The sequence below is a fragment of the Camponotus floridanus genome, unplaced genomic scaffold (assembly GCF_003227725.1).
Source record: "Camponotus floridanus strain SB8 unplaced genomic scaffold, Cflo_v7.5 scaffold5, whole genome shotgun sequence".
Taxonomy (NCBI): domain Eukaryota; kingdom Metazoa; phylum Arthropoda; class Insecta; order Hymenoptera; family Formicidae; genus Camponotus; species Camponotus floridanus.
The window spans coordinates 448,941-471,536 of NW_020229658.1; the positions used below are offsets into that span (position 1 = coordinate 448,941).

The 22,596-nt window shown below is 29.2% G+C and overlaps 1 protein-coding gene across 1 annotated transcript in view; it reads left to right on the forward strand.

Annotated features, from left to right (window-relative positions):
* LOC105254031 (decaprenyl-diphosphate synthase subunit 1) overlaps positions 1 to 22,596 on the forward strand; it is a 36,244-nt gene that overhangs the window by 12,314 nt on the left and 1,334 nt on the right. Inside the window, exons 2-5 of the mRNA XM_011262479.3 lie at positions 12,409 to 12,561; positions 16,360 to 16,493; positions 17,218 to 17,359; positions 22,371 to 22,460. Coding sequence (XP_011260781.2) covers positions 12,409 to 12,561; positions 16,360 to 16,493; positions 17,218 to 17,359; positions 22,371 to 22,460 — 519 coding nt within the window. The remainder of the gene's footprint in view (positions 1 to 12,408; positions 12,562 to 16,359; positions 16,494 to 17,217; positions 17,360 to 22,370; positions 22,461 to 22,596) is intronic.

Consider the following 22,596-nt stretch of genomic DNA (forward strand, 5'->3'; position numbering starts at 1 on the left):
TCGATGAAACGGTCAGTTTCTCTGGATAGGAATGGCACGCAGGTGCCCTCGATACCCAAATGCGAGTCGCAGTAAAAGTTGAGCGATTACGTACTTGTTTTTAACAACCAGTTGGATGCCTTCTTTGTCTCGTGCGGGTCCCAATTCGAATTCATAAAAAACTCGAAGATTCTCGTTTTTAACAATTAAAATATCACTTTATTCATAAATCTCTATTGAACTGTCAGATTCGTAAATTTTACGCGTTTAAGAATTCTTATCTTTAAAAGAAGATATTTCTACAAAATTATTCCCTAAAAAACATTTAATACTTGTGCACGTTTCATGTCATTATAAGATTGTCACTTTCCTAAATTAATAACCCGGAACAATTAGCTGTCGTTCAAACAAGTGAAAGTACTAATTCGATTAAACTTCATGACGACAAGCAGACGCGCAACGTTAAATAATTCAAATCACAAGTATGTTCTAGCTTGTTAAAGATTACATAAGATACATCATAATCCATTGCACGATATCTACCCGGTTAACCCACAAATTGCGCTATTATTTCAAGCATAAGAAATGACAAATTGTAGATCTATTTGTAGATGCATCGCCAAAAAAATGCACAATTTCGAAAAACTCAAGAAATAATATTCGACAATTAAAATCTAATTACAAGTATTTTAAAATCTAACTATAATAATAAATTGTGTTATTATATTAAATAATATATATATATATATTAATATTTATATTAATATTATGTTATTATTATATTATTAATATAATTAATTATTAATTATTAATATATTAATATTATATTATTAATATAATATTAGTATATATTATTTTAATATATTATATTTATATTAATAATGCATAAAATATTTTAGAAAATTTTACATTAAAATACTCAAAATATGATAAATAAAATTAATAAATTATTGTATAATTACATATAATAGTAAATATATTAAAATAATAATATATTTTTCATATTACAATTTATGCATTATTTCAAAAAATTTTATACTATACTAAAATTTGAAGAATGAAATATGTTAAACATTTTTATGATTATGACTTTAAATATTTTTTTTCCTATCGCCACATATAATATATCGTAGCGCGAGGAGAAGATTATGTCTAATGAAGATTCTTGTCTAATGAAAATCTTTCTCTTCGTGCGAACTTGAGCGAGCGACTCTCGAGATTGAGAGTGATAGGAACTTGGACATTACATTGCATAGAGAAATGTTAGTAAAATCTACCAGCCACGCGTAGCCAATTTCACACGAGAAGGAACCGAGAAGGAGAAAGATCCTTGAAACTCTCATCAGATTCCTCTCAAACGCTTGCCATTTATTTCACTCCCCCTCCATTAATATACAAGAAAGTTTCTTCGGACCTGTTTGGTGACTTCCTATCGGTATAAATGCATTCCTGTATGAACTACTACAGTTAACCTGATCTTTATACGAATCCATGGTCAAAGACCTTTCCGATCGAAAAGGTGAAGTAAAAAAAACTCGTATTAAAAATACAAACGCTATATCTAACGGTAAACTTCTACAACAATATAATGTGCAATAGACTTACAACGTAAGTATAATTCTTGTTTGATGATATTTAAAATAGTCTGAGTATTTATTTATAAATGAGAAAGAAAGAGAGAGAGAGAGAGACAGAATCTCTTTAGTACAAAGTAGGCTTATTAAAAATATACTCAAAAGTTCAGAAGCATCTTTAATGTCTTAATTTAATACTATAAATATAAATCAATTTTCTGTAAGTTTTATGTGAGCTGCGTTTCATTAATAAAAAGATTAAATAAAATTAATTTATGAGAAAAATTTTTTAGACTGCATTTTTAAATGCATATATATATTCTTCTTAAAAAAATGTTTTTTCTTAAAATAACATCATGATTTTAAAATTATAATAATAAATTATTAACAACAAATTATTAACCAAATACCTCGTTCGTGCCTTAATTCTCCTGTTCATACGTTGAATTAGGTTAAATTAAAATACTGACCGGTAAAAAAAATATCGAAATGTGTTGAAGTGAAAATTCTCAAGTATTCTCAACTATCGATCGTAACTCATCTATGCTCGCGACAAAGCACGTTCGCATGCGTGCAATGATTGTTTACGCTATCGCAAGACATACTTTGCAGAATTATGTATGACGGAAATTCTGCTTTCAAATTTTTCTCACGATAGCCCCGGGGAAAAAGAAAAAACATATAGACGATCGATATTCTAATGAGTCGATACGTTTTGGAATGCTTGTATATCCATTCAATCGTGCCACTTTGCGGCGAGTCTATTGCGAGAGGGAAAAGTGGATATGTGATGATTGTTCGCCACGGTAAAACTACCATGGAAAGTTGTTGAGGAATGCGTACTGGCCTTGATTATTCCGTGCCATCGCTCGGACGACGCATTTTTGTTGCATAGTTGTTCCTGCTTGTCGGTTACCTTCGATGCACCTTATAATTTTCAAGGTGATCCGAGATATATTTAGATTCTTGGTTCTGGAGGATCGAGGAAAACTTAAAGATGCTCTTTTGAGAATTATCGCGCAAGTTTGACGAGAATTTATAATATCGATTAATATTGTATTTGAATACATGAAATATATCGGGACAATCACATCTGATAAGAAGACGATAGAAGATGTTGTCTGGAAATGTAAATAAAATTTATCTTGCACGTGTAGTTGATTGACTGTCAAAGTTTTTTTTTGGATTGAATTTTTTATTCGTGAAAAAAAGAAAACACAAATTTTAGGAGAATAATAAAATCACAAGAAGAATAATAAAAATCTTCCGCAATAAAAATCTATAGCAGGTACTATGATAGCATGAGAAAATGTGCAACATGCTGCTACCGCGCAAAGAAAGTGCGTAAGTGTTTTCCAGTTGTAGAAAATTGTCGATGCAACAGTCAATTGATGATCAATAGCAATCTCGACATTTGCATAATCGAATCGGACATAAGACGTTTAGAACCTAACTCAAATAAGACAAATCGCATTCTTATTTCATTCCTAGTGACGATTCTTTTCCTGACGAAATTGACCAAATATCCTATGTGTGCCATGGACAAACACGTTTCGTCATTTCCTAATTCCGTTTCCTATGGCACCACGTGCGGTATTTTAACGCTAACGTATTTAAATCGATGTTCTTTGGAGAAGAACAAATAGAAACTCTGATATACATTAACGAACGAGAGGAATATTGTGTGCAGCGTTGCGTGCGGTACAACTTTTACCACATACGCCACGTATGGTGCATCTGGCTCTTTCTCCTACTCGCTTTGTATCATTTATGGTTAGCCATGTCGTGTTTTAAACGTTACACACTGAAAAAAACATTGGATAATTAAATCAAGAAATTTCTCAGTCGCGCGTGATACGTTTCTCTAAAATACCGCCTGCGGCTTTCTTCTCAGCCGCGTAAAAGAAAGAAGTGATTTTCTCATGGACTTCTTAAACATAGAAGAAAGAATTAAATTAACGCTGCATATTACATTTGACACGTATGACTTGATACAATTCAATAAAAATGACGATGCGAGAGAATGAATGAAGACGAAAAAATTGAATCTTACGAAGGAATCTCTCCGGGGAGGAAAGATCCTCAGCGCGCGGGAGACATGAGAGAGCGACCTTGATTCCCGTTTCGTGCATTAGAGCATGTTGCGGCGTCCATTGGAACGGACATCAGCATCGATAAACGACGACGAGCGATTCCAGAATGTGGGCCAGCACGCTCATGGAGAAAGTGTATTTTCCCACTTCGCGTGTCTCTTGACATTCGATATCGTTCTTCGAAAACATGGCGAAGCTACTGACGTTGATCTCTCTTTCTTTCTCTCTCTCTCTGTCTCTTCTTCGTTATTTTTTCCAAAAATAACTAGTGATTTCATTCGCAGATTGACTTTATTTGTTTTGTCCGAAAATTAAAAAAAAAATTTTTTGTTTGTCAAAATAAGACAAAAATCATTAATTATATTAACAATAGTTATATTAATCAAATTTCCGTTTTGATTAATTTGACATCAATATAATTTTAATCAAAAATTGACATCAATAACTTTGATTTGTATTTTGTCTGTTTTTTCTGGGACAGATTCTCTTAAGAAGAATGAATTGTAATATACATAGTTTTTAATAATATATATATACAATTTTTAATATAATATATAATTAATTTTGAGATAACTTTGTGTGAATAATTTTAAATTATTTAAAATTGCACAACGCACATCCATATTCATACACATACAGACAGACAGACAGACAGACAGACACATATATATTTTAAAATTTAATATTAATAAGACTTTTCATTTTTTTAAATATCTATCTAATTTAATTGTCATTGTTTTTAAATATCTATCTAATTTTTTTTTAAATATCTATCTAATGATGATAAATGTTATCGAAATAATTTTCCAAAGGAGGCAGCGAAAGAATCCACGATAAACACTAACATGAAGTGAAATTCTTTTTAACAAGCAAATAAAATACAGTACAAATGCTTCAAAGAGAAGCTTTCAAGATTTGGCAACACAACACTTCGCGCGTTGACAAGCACTTGTTTCTCGAGAGAAGAGCAAATCTTTCGCGTCGAAGATCGCACGTAACAATAATACAATTTATATACGGTAATTATAATTTCGATTATTCCTTTATTTCGCAATATATCGCAATAATCGACGATGCAACTTTTATTTTTTATTTTTTTTTAATTATATAATACGCTCCCGCCCATGTGACGTAAGAAAATCTCTCGGGATGCATGAAGTAAAAGAAATATATTTTAATCATAAGAAGAGAAGGTGAAAGCGTCCTTCACACCATCAAGCTGAAATTTTGTACCGCCAGACGCGAATTCTTATGTCACCCACTCGTTTTGTCCGTCACGCAGTCTGAACTTCAGCCTTGCACCTTTGCGAGAGACGATAAACGTGTTCGGCATGTGTCCTGCAAGGAACATCCTATAATGCGCACGAGCATTGCGGTAAATAGATAAAAATGACAAGTGCTTGCTCTTGACAATTAATGTAGATACAGAATATTTTCGGGCAACTGATAAAAAGCGAATATGTGAGATATTATCTTTTACTAAATTTATAATATATAATAAATTTATAATATATTATTATTATTTGAATAATATGTGGTATAATGAATTAGGTATAATTGAAATAAAATTTTTACATTATTTACTCCGATCTAAAATCCGTATACACACTCGCACACATATTCACAAGTTATATACAACGTTTAATAAACGGTTAATTTAATCACGTTCGCAAATTTTTATTCTTCCAACCACATTTTCCCTCTGTAGTCAAGGCTGACATTGTATATAGTAGTTTCTCGGCGTTTCTTTCTCTTTCTTAAAGAGAAGGGATTTATATCAACAAGATAGCAACTCTAGGAGATCTAGAAAATAATATAAGCTTGTAAAGACCACAAATTCTTGCTTTCTCAACCACATATGAAAATAAAGTCTTAAACTATTATTAGGAAAAAAAAGAGAAAAAGGAGAAAAATACTAAGATCGAAAAATCTCTTAAATTAACGTACTCCTCAGCAATTAGGTTTGATTTTGATGAAAACTGATATGAACTTGTATGAATCAATTATAATTTTATTCACGTTAGAAACCTAGAATTTATTACATTCATATATTAGATTGACTTGCATAGACGTTTCTCAAAGTTCGAAACTCTAATAAACTCTATTTAACTCCTTTTTTTAACTGTCTTAAACTCTATTTTTTGGACAATATGTTACATTATTTTTCTAAATCTCGAAATCTGTTTCACTTTTGTTATCTTTTTATAATAATATTTAACAATGTTATAATAATGTTTTCGTAGTTGAGTATATCGATTTGGAGAACCAATTTCTCAAATCTCAATTTTTTTTTTTAAAAAGAAGTCATTTATACAAAACTTTGAAGCAATAATATTAAAACTGTAATATAATTTGTAATTTTTAATAAATTTGAATATGAATGTTTGTTTTAAACTTTCAGCTAGAAGCTGGAAGCTACTAAAAGAAAATGGTATGTTAATTTTTTTGAAATATACATATAAGATATATCACGTTTTACATGACATGACATTTACATAAATACGCTAACAAAATGTAATTGTTGCTTAAGCAGACAAAGAAAATTGAAATCTTAATTAAGAAAGAATTATAAAAGAAGAAAATAATTTTTTAATTTCTTTGCTAAGAAATAATTTCTTTATTCCAGTAGTAAAAATAAAGAGTCTTATGAATATATAAAGTGTGTGAGATGCAAATTATTACAATAAAATGTCGAGGATCATCTAAACGAATACTAATCTTTACAAGCATATTAATCTTTATTCGCCCTTCAAACAATAATCCTCGAATAAGAAATATATCTTTTTCCCTTTCTGCTTTTCTCCCAAAAAGAAAAATTTTTGAAAAACGTTCTTCCTACTTATTTCTTCCTAAGAGATCACGAGTAGCGTCTGACGCTTCTTGCGTCAAGCATCCGGTCGCCTTTTCAATTGCGACTCTTGCAACGGTTCATCATACGCTCGTTTATGCCGAGGCGACTTAACACATCGAAGACGGGTCGAGAAGGCCGTTGCGACTATTTCTCCCTCCAGGCGATGATCCCCGGCCAAGTTTATCACATCGCATTGCCACAATCCAACTTGCGGACAGTCCAGCCATGTAACCTCACTTTCTCCTCTTACAGAAAGACCGGATTTAACTATTCAACGATCTACGATTAACTCCACCCGATTCCCGATACGCGTGAGAATTTCACGCGCGAGTTCTATAATCGCTGCGTGAGGTTCGCAGAAAAGATTTCAAAAATTTACCCTTTGATATATGGAGATAATTGCGACACGGAAGACGTATTAATAGAGTACGTGATTTTTTACTCCATATTTTCCTTATTACAAATTAACTCCTTTCAGCTGTCGAGTGCCGTAAGTGCGATTCTTGCGACAGAGACGCTTGAATGAGGTACTCGCGCGATCTTGCAACAGCAGTCACTTCTAATCCTCGATATAACGAGCTCTCGGATAGCTTTGCTTATCCTAATAACCGCAATAAAGTGTTTATATCTCTTGAATTATTTATATTTGTATTATTTTACGTTAATTGAATTCATTACAATTCTGCTGATGAATCACAGAGAATGTATGCAGGAATAAGTGTCAGCATAATTATCAATAACATATTTCTGATAAATATATTCTATTTCTGTTTATAAAATGTTTAAAAAATAAAACAATATTAAATTTGAATTCAAAATCAATACGTGTTATCAATTGAAACATTTTTTTAATTGCTTGCATATTTTTAATAACAGTAAAATTATGTTTCTCTTTAATATTATATTATATTATATTATAAGCATTTATAAGTGTTTAACAAGCTTTTATATATAATAACTTTTATATATAACAAGCATGTAACATTTAATAAATGTCATAGGTGTACATTCACATTTTTTTGATTAATGAATCTATAGTTTTTTTGCCAGTTTTTCAAAGTAATTTTTTCTCAGCGAAAAAATGTTATAAATATAAAAGGGAATTTATCCCTCTATTTTTTTTCTCAATACTATATATATATATATATATATATATATATATATATATATATATACATTTGCAATTATAAAATATTAATAAATATAATGTGTTTTAAATTGCTTGAAAAATATTATTTCAACTTTTGAGAAATATTCTCTTTTCTTTTTATCTAATTATCTCATCGTTTAATTATCATTTATATTTTAAATCTCGGTTTATCAGAAAAGCTCTTTTTATTTTTAATTGTCAATTCATTGTTATTCGAAAATGTTCAAGTGTTTTACTTTTGATAGGAGAAAACTCACTTCCAAAATTGTCCAAGGAATTTGTAATACGATAAAAATTCAATATTCATCGATCTTATGTTCAGTCACGCTTTTGATTTACTGGTGAGAGCATACTAACGGAATTTAGGAAAGTCGTAGCAGCTGATTACGTTGGTCTAGTATAACTCTCCACTTTAAAGTTATGCCAACTGTTACGTGATATCACGTGACAGGCTTTCATAACCATCCTGATCCACCCATAAGAAGGTTTTTAGGCATCTTTAATGTTGTTAACAAAGCTAATAAATCAATTGCATATGCGGAACGTATTATCAGTTGTATGGTAATTGAAATTCGCTTTTACGAATCACGCGCTCATGAATGAAAATTTCACCATACATTGATGACGACATTGTTTGTAGACGATAACGTCTGTCAGATTATTCTCACATTACCACAATATCACAATTTTTCAGCTTATTGATCCCGTTATAAAAGTTATATACACTTGACGAAAATTACAAGCTGTAAAAATATTAAATATAATTATTAAATGTAATTATTAAATCTATTATATTAGAATCGAAATATTTATTATCGATTAAATCGTGCAAAAATAGAGAAAGGGCGATAACCCCAATAAAACGAATTGTTTTTTAAATTTATCATTATAAAAACCAATTTTACATTAATAACTGGTTTTATTAGCACCTACTTTTTTTCTTTTTTACGGACTCGTGATTTCCTTCGGCATTAGCCTTGACGTCGAATATACTCGAGAGAGGTAAAAGTCAAATGCAATGAACTTGCTTGTTGCAGTTACCAGCTAGTTATCCAGGAATGTAATAACTTGGCATGTACGTGTGTATAAAAATCGTTAGATACATAAAACACAATTATTGCTCAACATTATATATCCCTTACTTATATCGTTTTAAAACATTGAAACGACATCCGGAATTGTTTCGAAAGTAAAACAGTTTATTATATTGATGTAGATATCTTTCATCGCACATTTACATTGTTTATTAGTATTTGCAAGCGAGCTGTCATGTGGTATAAGCGCAATGTGTTATAAAATAAAAAAATATTACTACGCAGGAGAATATTTAGAAGAGATATAAATAACATTTGATTATATGTAAAAGTTAAAATTATAAATAAAAGTCTAGCGACATTTTCATTCGATCATCTAGAGTCTAATAAATATAAGTCTATTTTCATAATATAAGTCTATTCATAATATAAGTCTATTTTCATAAAAAAATTGATTTATAATTGAACATTACATGAAATTAACATAATTGAACATTACATAAAATTAACATATTGATTTATAATTGAATGTTACATGAAATTAACATAATTAAACATTACATAAAATTAACATATTGATTGCAAATAACATATGTATGCAAATGAAACAGATATTGTTTCGCAGGATCGATTTCCGTAAAAAAAGTGCTATATGTGAGCATCTTACTAAAAAAAATAGGGTAAAATAATTTAATGAATTATTTTAATTATGTAGTTAATTATTTTCAAACGTTTACACGTACAAATAACGTACAAGGCTACCGATCACTAGCGATCGGTCTATTACGCACATTTTTTATATACAGGTTGTTATTCACTTAGTGTGGCCTCAATTTATCCACCGATTAATATACGTATTTGCTAATGTAAGGAAAAGAGTCTCTATTTAACTATAAATACATATACGTTAAAATTTTAGATTTATATTGTAAAGTCAGTGATTACAATAATACATATTTCATGAAAATTTTGCTCTTAAATTCTTCGTAAGTTAAATGATAATTAAAAACGATATGATGAATATTGAGATTGTGTCTAAAATATTTCGATTATATGTTTTTTTATATTTATATTACAGTTCTAATTTATACGAATTTACGTTGTTTAAACTTAGATATTTGGTAGTTACATATAATATTATTTATATTTTATCTATTTATGTATTATTTATAGCATATTTATAGTTTATAGTTAGTGACATCGCATTTAATATAAGTTTTTTATATATTATGGAAATGAGAAAGAAAAAATGTATAACGTGTCATTGGAGCATTTCAAAACTATGTCATTTTATTATAAATATTAATAAGTATTGATTCCATTACATATTAATCATGTTTGATAGTTTCTTCATTGTAATTATTACGATAACATTACTAATCATTATTATTTTTATATGAGAAAAAACATTTTATATTTCTGTTCAAATTTCCTCGTATAGAAATATTTGTGTTAAATTTTTAACATACTCTTATGTTAATGTAACATATTGTTGTTGTGTTATTTGGACTTTTCTTCTGTTGAGTTAATATTCACCGTTTTTAATAGTTGAAACAACACAATTAATGTGTAAATATTTTATATGTTAAAGTGAACAGATAAATTGTGTTATTTTTCTCTCTACAAGAGATGTCGATCTAACAGTTTTCATCTAACTGTTAGATCGACATCTCTTATGTTATTTATCATAAAGAGGTAAAAAAAGAACATTCTAAAAGAACAACTTCTTTAAACAACTACTTTATATACACATACATATACATAAATATGTGTTTTATTTCAATCGCTCCAGGCAAACATCTCAAAAGAGGAAAAATATTAAAGAATTTATTTGTGTGTGGCCTTATTTGTCTAAATTGGTCTAATAATAAATTTTGAATTCATACTTATGTGCTTTTCCTTTGTATGCGTTTCACGTTTAATATGACAATATTCATTTATTTAGCTTGACTGATTCACTTTTACCAATTAAAAACATACTTCACTTATTTGGTAAATCTTACCGCATGATTTTTATTTTTATATCGCCATCATCAACTCAGAGTTTCGCGATAAAGACTCAGGAGCCTTAATGAAAACTTTGAAATTAAAATTTAATAAATTTTAATCAATAAATTAAAACTTCTGTCTGTGCATTTATGCTGACATCATCCATCTGTTTTGTACGCATAAATATAATAAACTGTGGGTAATACGTTATGAAATTATGGTAAATAAAAGATAAGTTTTTATAATAGGCATTAAATTAAGAATATTTCAATTATGCGAATATTACATGGCCGATTATATTTAATGAAACAATATATTGAATACCAAGAAATTTGATAACGAAAGAGGACATCGTTATGTACAGAGCAAAGGAATGCTGTCGTTCCATAGCTTTTGAAGTCGATGGGAAACGTAAAGTGTTTGTGAGAGCATCTAACATTCCATCGCTACGAAAATAGTCATGGGAAAGATAGGTTTAGTCAATGCTTCATAATTAATAGCGCTTAGATTTCATCATAAGCAACTGTAATGTTTTCTGTTTGAAATATTTTGAAAAATCGTTGAAAAAGTATAAAGATGTAAATATACAAAATTATATAATTATAAATTATATTATAATTATAAATATATTATAATTATAAATTATATTATATGGAATTTGATAATTTTACATCATATCTAAAAATACTATTCTATACATATTTAAAATTTACTATTTTTCTAATATACATATGCCTATTCTTCTTATTTAAAAACATGCATAACTTATATAATCATAAATTGATAATCATAAAATATTGAATTATAATATATAATTTATAAATAATTATAAATTTAATTAATATTAATTTTTTTTCTATAAAGTTATTGCAAAAAAGGAAAATTATACAAACATTTTTTATTTATTATTTAATTAAAACTTATACTTTGGAATATTAATCGATAATATTTATCATCGCTTTGCGGCAAAATAATACGCAATTAAAGAATTTTAATTAGCGTTGTTTTTTCCCTAGTAGTAAGAGCTATGACGTGGCGGACATGTTGCAAGAGTAGTAATTGCTCGAATAAGGTCAGACCAGCGACAGTAGTAAGTCACGCGTTGCATCCGACTTATACCGAGAAAGAGAGAGAGATCTCTCTATTCTTACGTGCAATATTACGCATTAAATAATTTCATAATAAGCTTATCGTTTTATTTTACTATTTGATTTATTTAATAAATTACTTTATTTTTCTTATGATAAATAAATAATTAATTATTATAAGATTAAAAGCGAATTTAGAGAAGCAAATTAAATACGAATATTTTATTTAAACGACAATTTAATACTTTTAATTCTTCTTACATTTTTACTATTTCATATTGGTTTTTATCGAATAAAAGTCTTAAATATTGTAATATATTATACAATATTATGTATTCTTTTTTTATAAAAGGTAAAGATAATTCGGTAATTACTTCGCTAATTCTTATACTTAAATAAAAAATATACTCTTTCTTCTCTTTTGTCTCTTAAAATGTAATCAAATAAAATTTAAATAAATTATATTACAACTATAAGTAAAAAGATATCAGTAATATGTACACGGTTCTAAGAATATTTGATAGTCATGTTTGAAACTGGGATATAGTAAATATTTGTGGTATTACGTAGTTAATTTTTTACTGCATAATATAAGTTTATGGTCAATATTTGACGTAATACAGAGAACTTTCTTCTTTTTCCATTTGCAGAACAAAACGAACACGCGAGACAGCAGGATAGGTCTCGCGAGGGCAACGAGTACTATGCAAACGCAGATGCCTGGATCTTTGCCCGATTACCAAATCGATCCTTACAGACTTGCAGAGGATGACCTTAAGGATATGTTCGACGACATACGACTGGTAAATCGTTTTACTATTATTATTTTTCAAATCGCATCTGAGAAATCGTAGGATTTATTCCAGTTTTTTTGGGAGGACCAAATTTATAATAAATAGAATGTAAAACATTTTTTTGAATCTGTAAATTGTTAATATATTTTAAAAAATGGATAATGGAAATGAAAAATTTAGTCTTCTTAATAACGCTTAACTATTATAACTTACATTTAAATTATAATTAGATTATTATTATCCACTCAAATCCGTGCATATAAAATGGTTATCTTTTTTGTTTTTAATCATAATCTGATCAAATCTCGTAAAGATAAATTATTTATCCTTCTTGAAGGCATTCCCAATGCAAGAATTATAATTACGTAATAAATTAGAGTTTTTTTCTCTTGATGCATAAGTTTAACGAATATTGAAATAAATATAGTAATTACGCAAAGTCGACAATATGCCATCTGACGAATGGTAATACGTGAATTCATTACATAAAAGAAGCTGAAGGCTATTAATCCCTATTTCGTATAAGGCGGCGATTGTCGTTTATATATACAACCTCGAGAAACTTTCGGGAAGTAAGAGCATACCGTCTTAACAGCTATTTATGTAATTGACTTCATCGATATTACGTATGCGCTGTATTATGAAATCGTGCCGGCCAGTGTACAACGAACCCAGCGATGCGGTACAAACGTGTATATCAAAAAGATGTAATTAGAAAAGAAATGCGTGTATTCGAATTGCTTTTTGATTTCACATGCGATTCCGCTAATTCCTCATTCCTTGATCCAGAATAAAACGTGATTAGATTTAAATTGAGTGGGTGATATCTTCAGCTCAATATTTTTACATAATGCCGCGAAATTAAGATCAAATGTAAGATAAAATGCTTTTTTTATTTCTAACATAAATATACTTTTACTTGTTTTCTTAAGATTTTAAAATTTCAAATGGCGCAAGGAATTTTTTAAAATAATTTATTTAAATTTTCTTATTATATCATATGTCATATATTGCTTCAAAATTAAAAATTTTTTATTTTAAATCTTAAGTAAGCTATTTTTTTAAATCATTATTATTAATTATTTTTAATAAACTAGATATTTATTATTAGATCATTTTGATAATTTTTTTATATTTGTGCCTCACAGAATCTTTTTTTTTTGAAAATCTAGATTTCTTACATTAAATTTAAATATTTAGAAAAATCTTAATATTTCCAGAATCACATATAAATTCAGTCATTCAACATTAATAATATTCTTAAATTATCTTAATATCGACAGTAGACTAATCAAAAGATCATTGGAAATAATATAATCGACTAAAACTAGTCAAAATTCTTGTTTATTAATTTAAAAAATTTTTTACGACGTTTCGACCATATGGTTGTGGTCCTTTTCATTTTATTAAAGTATTTAGTTTCTTTGCAATTTACAAAATTAAGATTTATATAAGATTTACATTGAACTGTCTGTACTCAAATTGTTCACAGTTAATCTATGTGGTGTTATCTATTCAAACCATCGAAAATCTAATTATCAATTTTATTATTTCAATGTATACTTGAAAAGGACCACAACCATAAGGTCGAAACGTCATAAAAAATTTTTTAAATAAATAAAGAATTTTGGCTAATTTTGGTCGATTATATTATTTCCAATGATCCATTAATAATATTTTTCTTGTTAATATTATTCCTGATTAAGAATCGGGCGTTATTCATAAAGAATCTTATTTCTATAACGACAAACACACAATTATTAAAAAACATGTTTATAGATATTAATGAAGAGCCATACAATTTTTACGTGACTGCGTCTTTATTTAATGCGTTTTAGCGAAAGCAGCTGGAATTTCATGGTCTGTGTGTGGTCGAGAAGAGGACTTTTACTTGCAATCGCCGTCTATCGTACGATATAGTGTGAAATTTGCACGATCTATGAAAAAGAAAGTATTCTATTAGATTGTTATCTATTAAATTAAAACAAAAATATCTGCATCCTCTTATCATTTTAAGATTATTTAATCCGCCGTCTATCGTACGATATAGTGAAATTTGCACGATCTATGAAAAAGAAAGTATTCTATTAGATTGTTATCTATTAAATTAAAACAAAAATATCTGCATCCTCTTATCATTTTAAGATTATTTAATCCTAGGAAGGTTTAGTTTTTGACATTTGTAGAAAATTAATTATTTATTTTATATAAACATCACTAGAATATGCGCAAGCAAGCGGAATAATATTTTTGTATAGGGCCTAGGTTATAAAGAAAGAATGCAACTCATTGATTTTGGTCATCTTTTATGAGCATGAAGTAATTGAATCATGTAACCAACTTTATAAACGAGATGGCACGCTTCTCAAGTATTGCAGAGAAATTTGACCGCAAAAAGTCTTAACATAATGTTCGAATATTCATCTGCGACTGTCATTAAGAAACGCAGTATAGCTAATATATAGGCTTTTGTCTCTAAATTATAAATGTGTGTTATCAAAATCGATTATTTTATATTTATATCCTTATACACAAAATATTCCGTGATGATACAACTGATGATACAATTAGGAAGATAATATTTCTATGTAGAAAAAATAAATCGAAAATATAAAAGTAAATTTTTTTCCAAGGCTTTATTTTCCGACATTAAAATTTGAAAAATTAATAATATATTTACACTTTTTGAAGCTTGAATAATGTCTTTATATGATATACAGTCTTCAACTATTAGTCTTGTATGAAAAAAAATTATTTTACATTATATTTTGCTCTTATTCTTTTTTTTATGTAGAATAAAATTTTTCGCGATTATATCAGCAATTAAAAGCACTCTATGCATTTTTATTATTGTAACCAGAGAGTATAATAGTGCACATCGATTAACAATACAAAATAACAATACAAAATAAGATCCTGAATTCAGTTCTCAATTTGTCAATTAAATCATTTGCTCCCGATATTCTTAAAAATATAAATAATATGAGAAAATATTGTAGATATTAATCTTGATGGAATAAAAGAAATTGCATTTAAATTAGAATTTCGAGCGTTATTTGATTTGAAGAAAGTTAGAGAAATCGAAATATCACATATATAAATTATTATTATAGCATTAATATTTAAACAATATTGCATTTTCTCAGATTCGATTTCCGGTTGTGTGAGAAATGCGCTGACAAAAAAACGATAACGACGTCAAAATTGAAATCGATCGTTCTTTTCGACTTTGGCCAAATTCCAGAACAAACTTTCAGTCTGTGTCGTGTCTGGAATTTAAAGTGGCTCGACTCTAATCGGCGAAATCCTGTCTTGTTCATTGCAACGAAGATAGTTGACGCATATTTAATTCACAAAAATTCCAATACCGTTTCGAAAAGACAAAAGCTGAGGTTTCTCTTCCGGTTTGTGCATGTCGTTTCTCGAAGTTGTGGGAAAAAATTTATGAAAATGTCTCACGAGCGATTAATATCATATCTAATAATATTGCCTGTTCAGTAATAGACTGACAAGAATTGGCATTCATGCCAATACTTCTCATTAAAAATTGACATAATTTTTTCATAATAATTTCTAAGACATTTCCAATCTAGAAAATATGAGATTTAGCGAATAGTTTATATCAAATAAAAATTATGTAAGATATCCCAGAGCACTATATGCAAGCGCTTGTGAGAAGAGAGCACAATAAATTGAACTAAAAAGTCCCATACGCTTTACGATTTCCACAATAATACAAGTCTGTGAATCTTTTTCTATTGATATCGAAAGCTTGAACATGTTTACATGTATGTTATTATATTTCAGGAACTTATCACCAATACTACACAAGAAGAGCTGCAACCCATAAGCACATATTACTTGGATGGCCAAGGAAAAGCTATACGACCCATACTCACTATACTCATGGCACGAGCTATTAATTATCACAAGGGAAGGAAGTAAGTGAATACAAATATTTCTATAAACATTTCTGAAATTTTTATTAAGAAAGAATTTTTATATCAAAGTATCAATCAACAATCGCACGCTTATATAATCACAAAGAAATGCAAAAAAATATAATTGTGTTCCTTCTTCTCGAAAGAGCATTTATTTATTTATTATTGGAAATATTAAAAGAAATGAATTATAGAAGACAACTAGTTGCACACACGATACATTATGAATTTACAAACACAACACAAAAAATCGCAAATAATACATATTTATAGAGATATGAGATTTATAAAAGTGAGATTTATAGAAGTGATTTTTTTTTATTCTTACGACTCCTGACAAGCTCTTCGTTATTTTATTGTGCGCATAATGTCAGTAATTCATCAGTCCATTTCAATCATCTATAAATTTTATAAGTAACTTTCAAGGTCTGGATTATGGAAATTTTTATAAAATTTATAAATGTACAAAAAGACGAGTTACAAAATATACATTGTATATGTGTGCTACACAATCTTAACTTAACATTAAAATAGCGTTAAAAAATATAACAGAAATTGTAATACTTTTTTATTTCGTTATTTCAAATTATTTTTATAGTAATATTTTTCCAGTCCTAATTAATTAATTATATTTAATGGATATAACGATAATATGGTTATAACGATTTTGCGGAAATGGCTCTACAAGGGGCTTTTTCAAAGAAACTTTTGCTTTTTTTTCCAGCGTTCTCTCGCATTCGCAACGACAAATAGCGATGATTTCTGAGATGATCCACAGCTCCTCTTTATTGCATGACGATGTGATCGATCAATCGGACATCCGTCGAGGCAAACCGTCAGTTAATGTCGTCTGGAGTCAAAAGAAGGTTCGATAAATTCGATCTTTTGATTCTTTCGATCTCTTGATTCAAAGATTCAATCGATATTATTCTTTATTATACGAAATTATTTTTTATAAACTTTTTACCAAAGATTGATATCGCACAAAAATATATAAGTATAAATGTCAACATTTTTGCTATCTTTTCTTTATTCAGAAGAAGATTCATATTTAATCGCACACATCATAATCACTCATAAATATAAATATATATATTTACATATAAAATATATTCTATATTTTTTGTCTCTTATATAATCTTCACAGAAAAAATAATGAGAAGAATAATTTAAAAATATTTAAAAGAATGTTTTTCACAGTTTTTTTTAGAAAAAATTTAAATTGGAGGAAATGAAAAAAATTGCCTAAATATAATTATATACAAGATATAAATTATGCATAGAATATTGTATAATCTAGCTGCAAGTTTATTTTTGTACAAAAAATTGCAAAAAATTATTCTTTAAGTTTTTTTTTATTTATTTATCATTTATTTATCATTATTCTTTTTATTATTATAATATTTTGCATAAACAGCGAGTATATAAGAGAAAGAGAACATATTCTACATATATAATTATATATATGTAGATATATACATGATTGCGTGTGGATTTTTTTCATAAAACTATTTCTTCGGTGTTTTCTTCATCTTTTTTTTCATTAAAATTTTATCGAGAGCGGCTACTACACAACGGTCAGTATAGTGACGACGACGAGAACTCTCTCTTTAAAATATCGAAGAAAGAAGGAGGCTAATGCGATTCATGGCTGGGCATCGACCGCGCGCGTGCTTTCTAGATTTGGAGGCAGATTTTTGATCTCCACCTGTTGCGTGAACGTCGGAAAACTCGGAAGAATCGAAAGGAGAATATCGATTGAGGATCGCCCGTTTGACAGATGATACAACGAACAATATAACACTCTTTCGAAAGCGACGAGTCGATCGACTTGCTAAAATTACATATATTAGAAATCGACAGTTGGAACGCGCGACAGTGGGCGACGTGCGACACGTGATCGAAAAATTTAACTCTCAAACGCATAGGAGTTAATATACGCACTTTCGCAATCGGCCGGAACGGCCTGAATTTCATTCGCGCTTTTCCTTATACGACGACCACTTGCCGCGTTTCTAATGCTTATTAATTAGCTTTCAATCGGCGTCGCGAAAATGATTGAATTGCATTCACTATCGACGTTATACAAGCGTCCATGCAATGGCAAGTGAAACGAGAGTGCGATCGAAGACTAGGTGCTAGGTCAAGAACGCGAAAAAGCGCATTAATACACGTGCGCAAGTACGCACGTAAACATACTTGCAGAAAAGCGTCCGTTCCTTTTCTGCCTTTCATATACAAAGTTTCTCGTAAGTCATTCTTTTCTTCTCGATAGAATTGCAAATACTTCGCAGAAAATATCTTTTTATCTGGTAAACAAAATATTACATTTATTGATAACTCGAGAGTAGAAAATACAAAAATACTGTGACGACATATTATTTTTTGCATATGAATTCTGTCATCTAATTGAAAGTTTGAAAAGTATAATATCTGTCCTTTTGTTTTTTATTTTTCATATACAAATTATCTCATCCATTTTTTTCTCAATAGAATAAATTTAATATAAAAAAGATCTGTTTCTAATAAAAAATATTACGTCTATTTATAATTGAGGAAAAATATAAAAGTTGACGTACTGCTTTTTGTTTACGTATAAATTTCAATACCTAGTTGAAAGTTTAAAATATGAATTTGTACTTACAGATATTTACTAAAGACTGCACTTGCTTGTCGGATTGCATTACAATTTCAATAATATTATTTTTTAGCAAATAATTTGTTTACGAAAGCTGAAGAAAATTAAGTCTGAAAAATTAATCTCAAAAGCCGATAAATCGATATATATATATATATATATATATATATATATATATATATATATAATTAAATATATATCCAATAAATATTTGTAGAATTTAAAATGAACATTTATTACATTTTTTCTTATTAATTTGTAAGAATAAACACTTTAGAAAAAAAAACATTTTTTTATCTTATAAATAAAATTTTTTAAACAATGCATTTTCGTATGAAATATTCATAAAGAATAGATACAAATAAATTTTTTTCAAGTTCTTTGAATTGGCACTTTAAAGTAAAATATTAGATTATATCGATATAGATAAAATACAAAATTTCAAATATTGTTTCTAAAATATATTTTTTGTCAGTCACTTAATTATTTTTCAATGAATATTCTATTATTCGTTTTAGATAACTTAATAAAAAAGTTAGTATGCATGGAGATTTAAACTTTTTTAAAGTAATTTTTACAAAATTCATGAATAATTCTATTAGTTTGAGTTTTTTTGTTTTTTTTTGGTTTGAAAATATACATTGTGTGTGTGGCTCAGATAATTAAATAGTCAACCTTTTGTCACAAATAAAGATCTTAAAGATGAATAATCTCCGAATAAAATTTACTCATTCAATGGACTATTAAATTTAATTTGTCATTGTTAAATAACTTAATAAAAAAGTTAGTATGCATGGAGATTTAAACTTTTTTAAGGTAACTTTTTAAGATAACTTTTTAAGGTAACTTTTTTAAGGTTTTCTTTTTGTTTGAAAATATACATCGTGTGTGTGTGAAGCTCAGATAATTAAATAGTCAACCTTTGGTCACAAATAAATCTTAAAGATGAATAATCTCTGAATAAAATTTACTCGTTCAATGGACTATTAAATTTAATTTGTCGCTAAGAAAAAATAAAAGAAGGTCATTGCAAGGCTTTGCAGATCGTGTTGTACGAAAGATATTGATGTTTTCTTTTCTATCTCTCCGATTTCCACACTGATGTTATGAGTTTATAGTCCTGGGACTTGTCACTTTAATGCATTTAACTCGATACTCTGTTGAGACTGTTGAGACATGTGGATATCTCGATGCATATCGCGTCGTTGCAACGACGTTGTGAAACACAACGATGTCTTGTAACGACAGCATTACTTCGATATTTCGATAAAATGTATAAATACGAGAAACAGTGGATTTATTCTATGAGGGATTGATTCTAGCGAAGATAAAATCAAGAAATGATAAAAAAACAACGCATTTTGCATCTATCGTCGAGGATTAGAAATGAAGATGATGTGAGAACGAGTTGGGCCGAGTGAAGATCGGACGATGCAATGTATTGCAATTTGCATAATTGAATCCTGAAATAACACGCGTGTAAATATTATGAGGGAGTCGCAAAAGTGTGACAACCTTGACGCATGATGGAATTAGCGCCTTCCAGAGAAATGGAAAGTCCGACGAGAGTCGCCGAAAGTCGCGAGGCTGCCGTCAGCTATATCTTCGCCGCCGAGGATGGTGCAGATATAGCTGAACTAATGAATTGTGCAATAATTCGCTCGTATATTAACATACCGCTAATCGAGGGAACTCTTGCCAAGGTGTATGCAATAATTATCTTTAAGTTACACCTATCAGTAACGAGATTACGTGCTTGTAAAACGTGACTCTTCGTATGTAAGTCATCGCAAAGCAAGTGCAAGACTCGAATTGACGAGAATATTGCCTAATGATAAATAAAGGAATACAATACTCGCATTGATAATTAAAAGAAACAATATTATTTTAATGTAGTAAGAAACTAAATAAATATATTAATTATGACATTAATATATATATTTTATATCAATTACAGTATATCTTATAATCATATATTATATTATAATGATATATTTAATTTAACGATCATATATTATATTATTATGATATATTTAATTTAACGATTATTATAATATAATATAACGATAACAAAATTAGAAATGTTTTCTATTTTTCACCCATTCAAATAAATTGCAAGCACGTACTCGCGAAATAGATGCTTTCCTATACTTGATGCGTGCTAAAGACTTATTTCTTACTCCTCATTTCATTAAACGATACAACAAATGCTTCGCAACACGCAATGACGAGACCATATTCCAGGTTCTAGAAGCCTATTCTCCAAGTTGTTTCCCCGGAGAGAGATAATATTAGTCGGAATTAATGTTTCCCGCCGGTGGACCGCTACTTTCCGCGCTGATTCATGCTCGTTTAGCGAAACGTCGCTTCGGGATAATTGCAAGAAAGTACATACGCGCCGGAACAGCTCCCGCTCAGAGGAAAACCCTGCCCACAGGTGTCTTTCGGTTATATTCGCGACTAGGATGCGTGAAAATAAAGGCGACGCGTAGACGATGCCGGATGTGAAACTCGAAATTACGAGCCGTTGAGTCACTTGAGCCATTGTCGACTCACGAAACGATCTTCCTTCTATCGTTTTACCCGACCAAAACAACGTCATTATCACGACAAAAGTTTTTTCTCATATCTCTTTTTACACGAAAATTCCGATATCACCGGATACACTCTTCCGTTACAGGAATCTTTGACCAGAGAGATTTTTCCTCGAGCATCGATCTATGGTTTTTCGATTAATCTAATTTCAGCATCGATATTTTAATATATTTCGACATTTTTTCGTAAAAATCATAGCAATATCGTATTTTTAGAAGGCTATTTATTTTTGTAGAGTGAAAGTCTGAGATGATCAAAATAGAAATGCACGTGTGCATAAAGTTTTATAGGAGAATGTATATAAGATCGACGAATTAAATTGCACGAAGAATGGAAAGTGGCGCAATGTATGTTGATTTTAAAATTCGATGTATGAGGAAATTTAGAAATCAACATTGTGTATGACATACAATAGACCGCGGTCATTAAGAGTCGTCGAGGTGTTGCGGTTTTGATGGCGTCGCTCGTTATAGACAATATGTTTATCAGCAATTTCCGACGAAGCCCAAGACCGCAAGACCGAGATACCAAAACTGTGCGAATGCGAAAATGTCGATCTGCATTCTGTAATATTTATCGTAGAAGTTGTACTGTATCTTTGTATCTTGAATAATAACGGTAACATCGATCATTTTGCCCTCTAGGTGGCTATGGCGGGGGATTATATCTTGGCGGTTGCCTGTCGGATGCTCTCCAGACTCCAAAATGACGAAGTAACCATCACCATCAGTCAGGTAAATTATTTTATCGCACTTTCAAGTCTTCTCTTAAATCTATGCTCTTTGCTTCTATTGATGGTAGGATTCTTGATTTACAATTGGCGAAAAACCAATTTGAATTGATGCACGCTATAACAACTTATAGAAAACA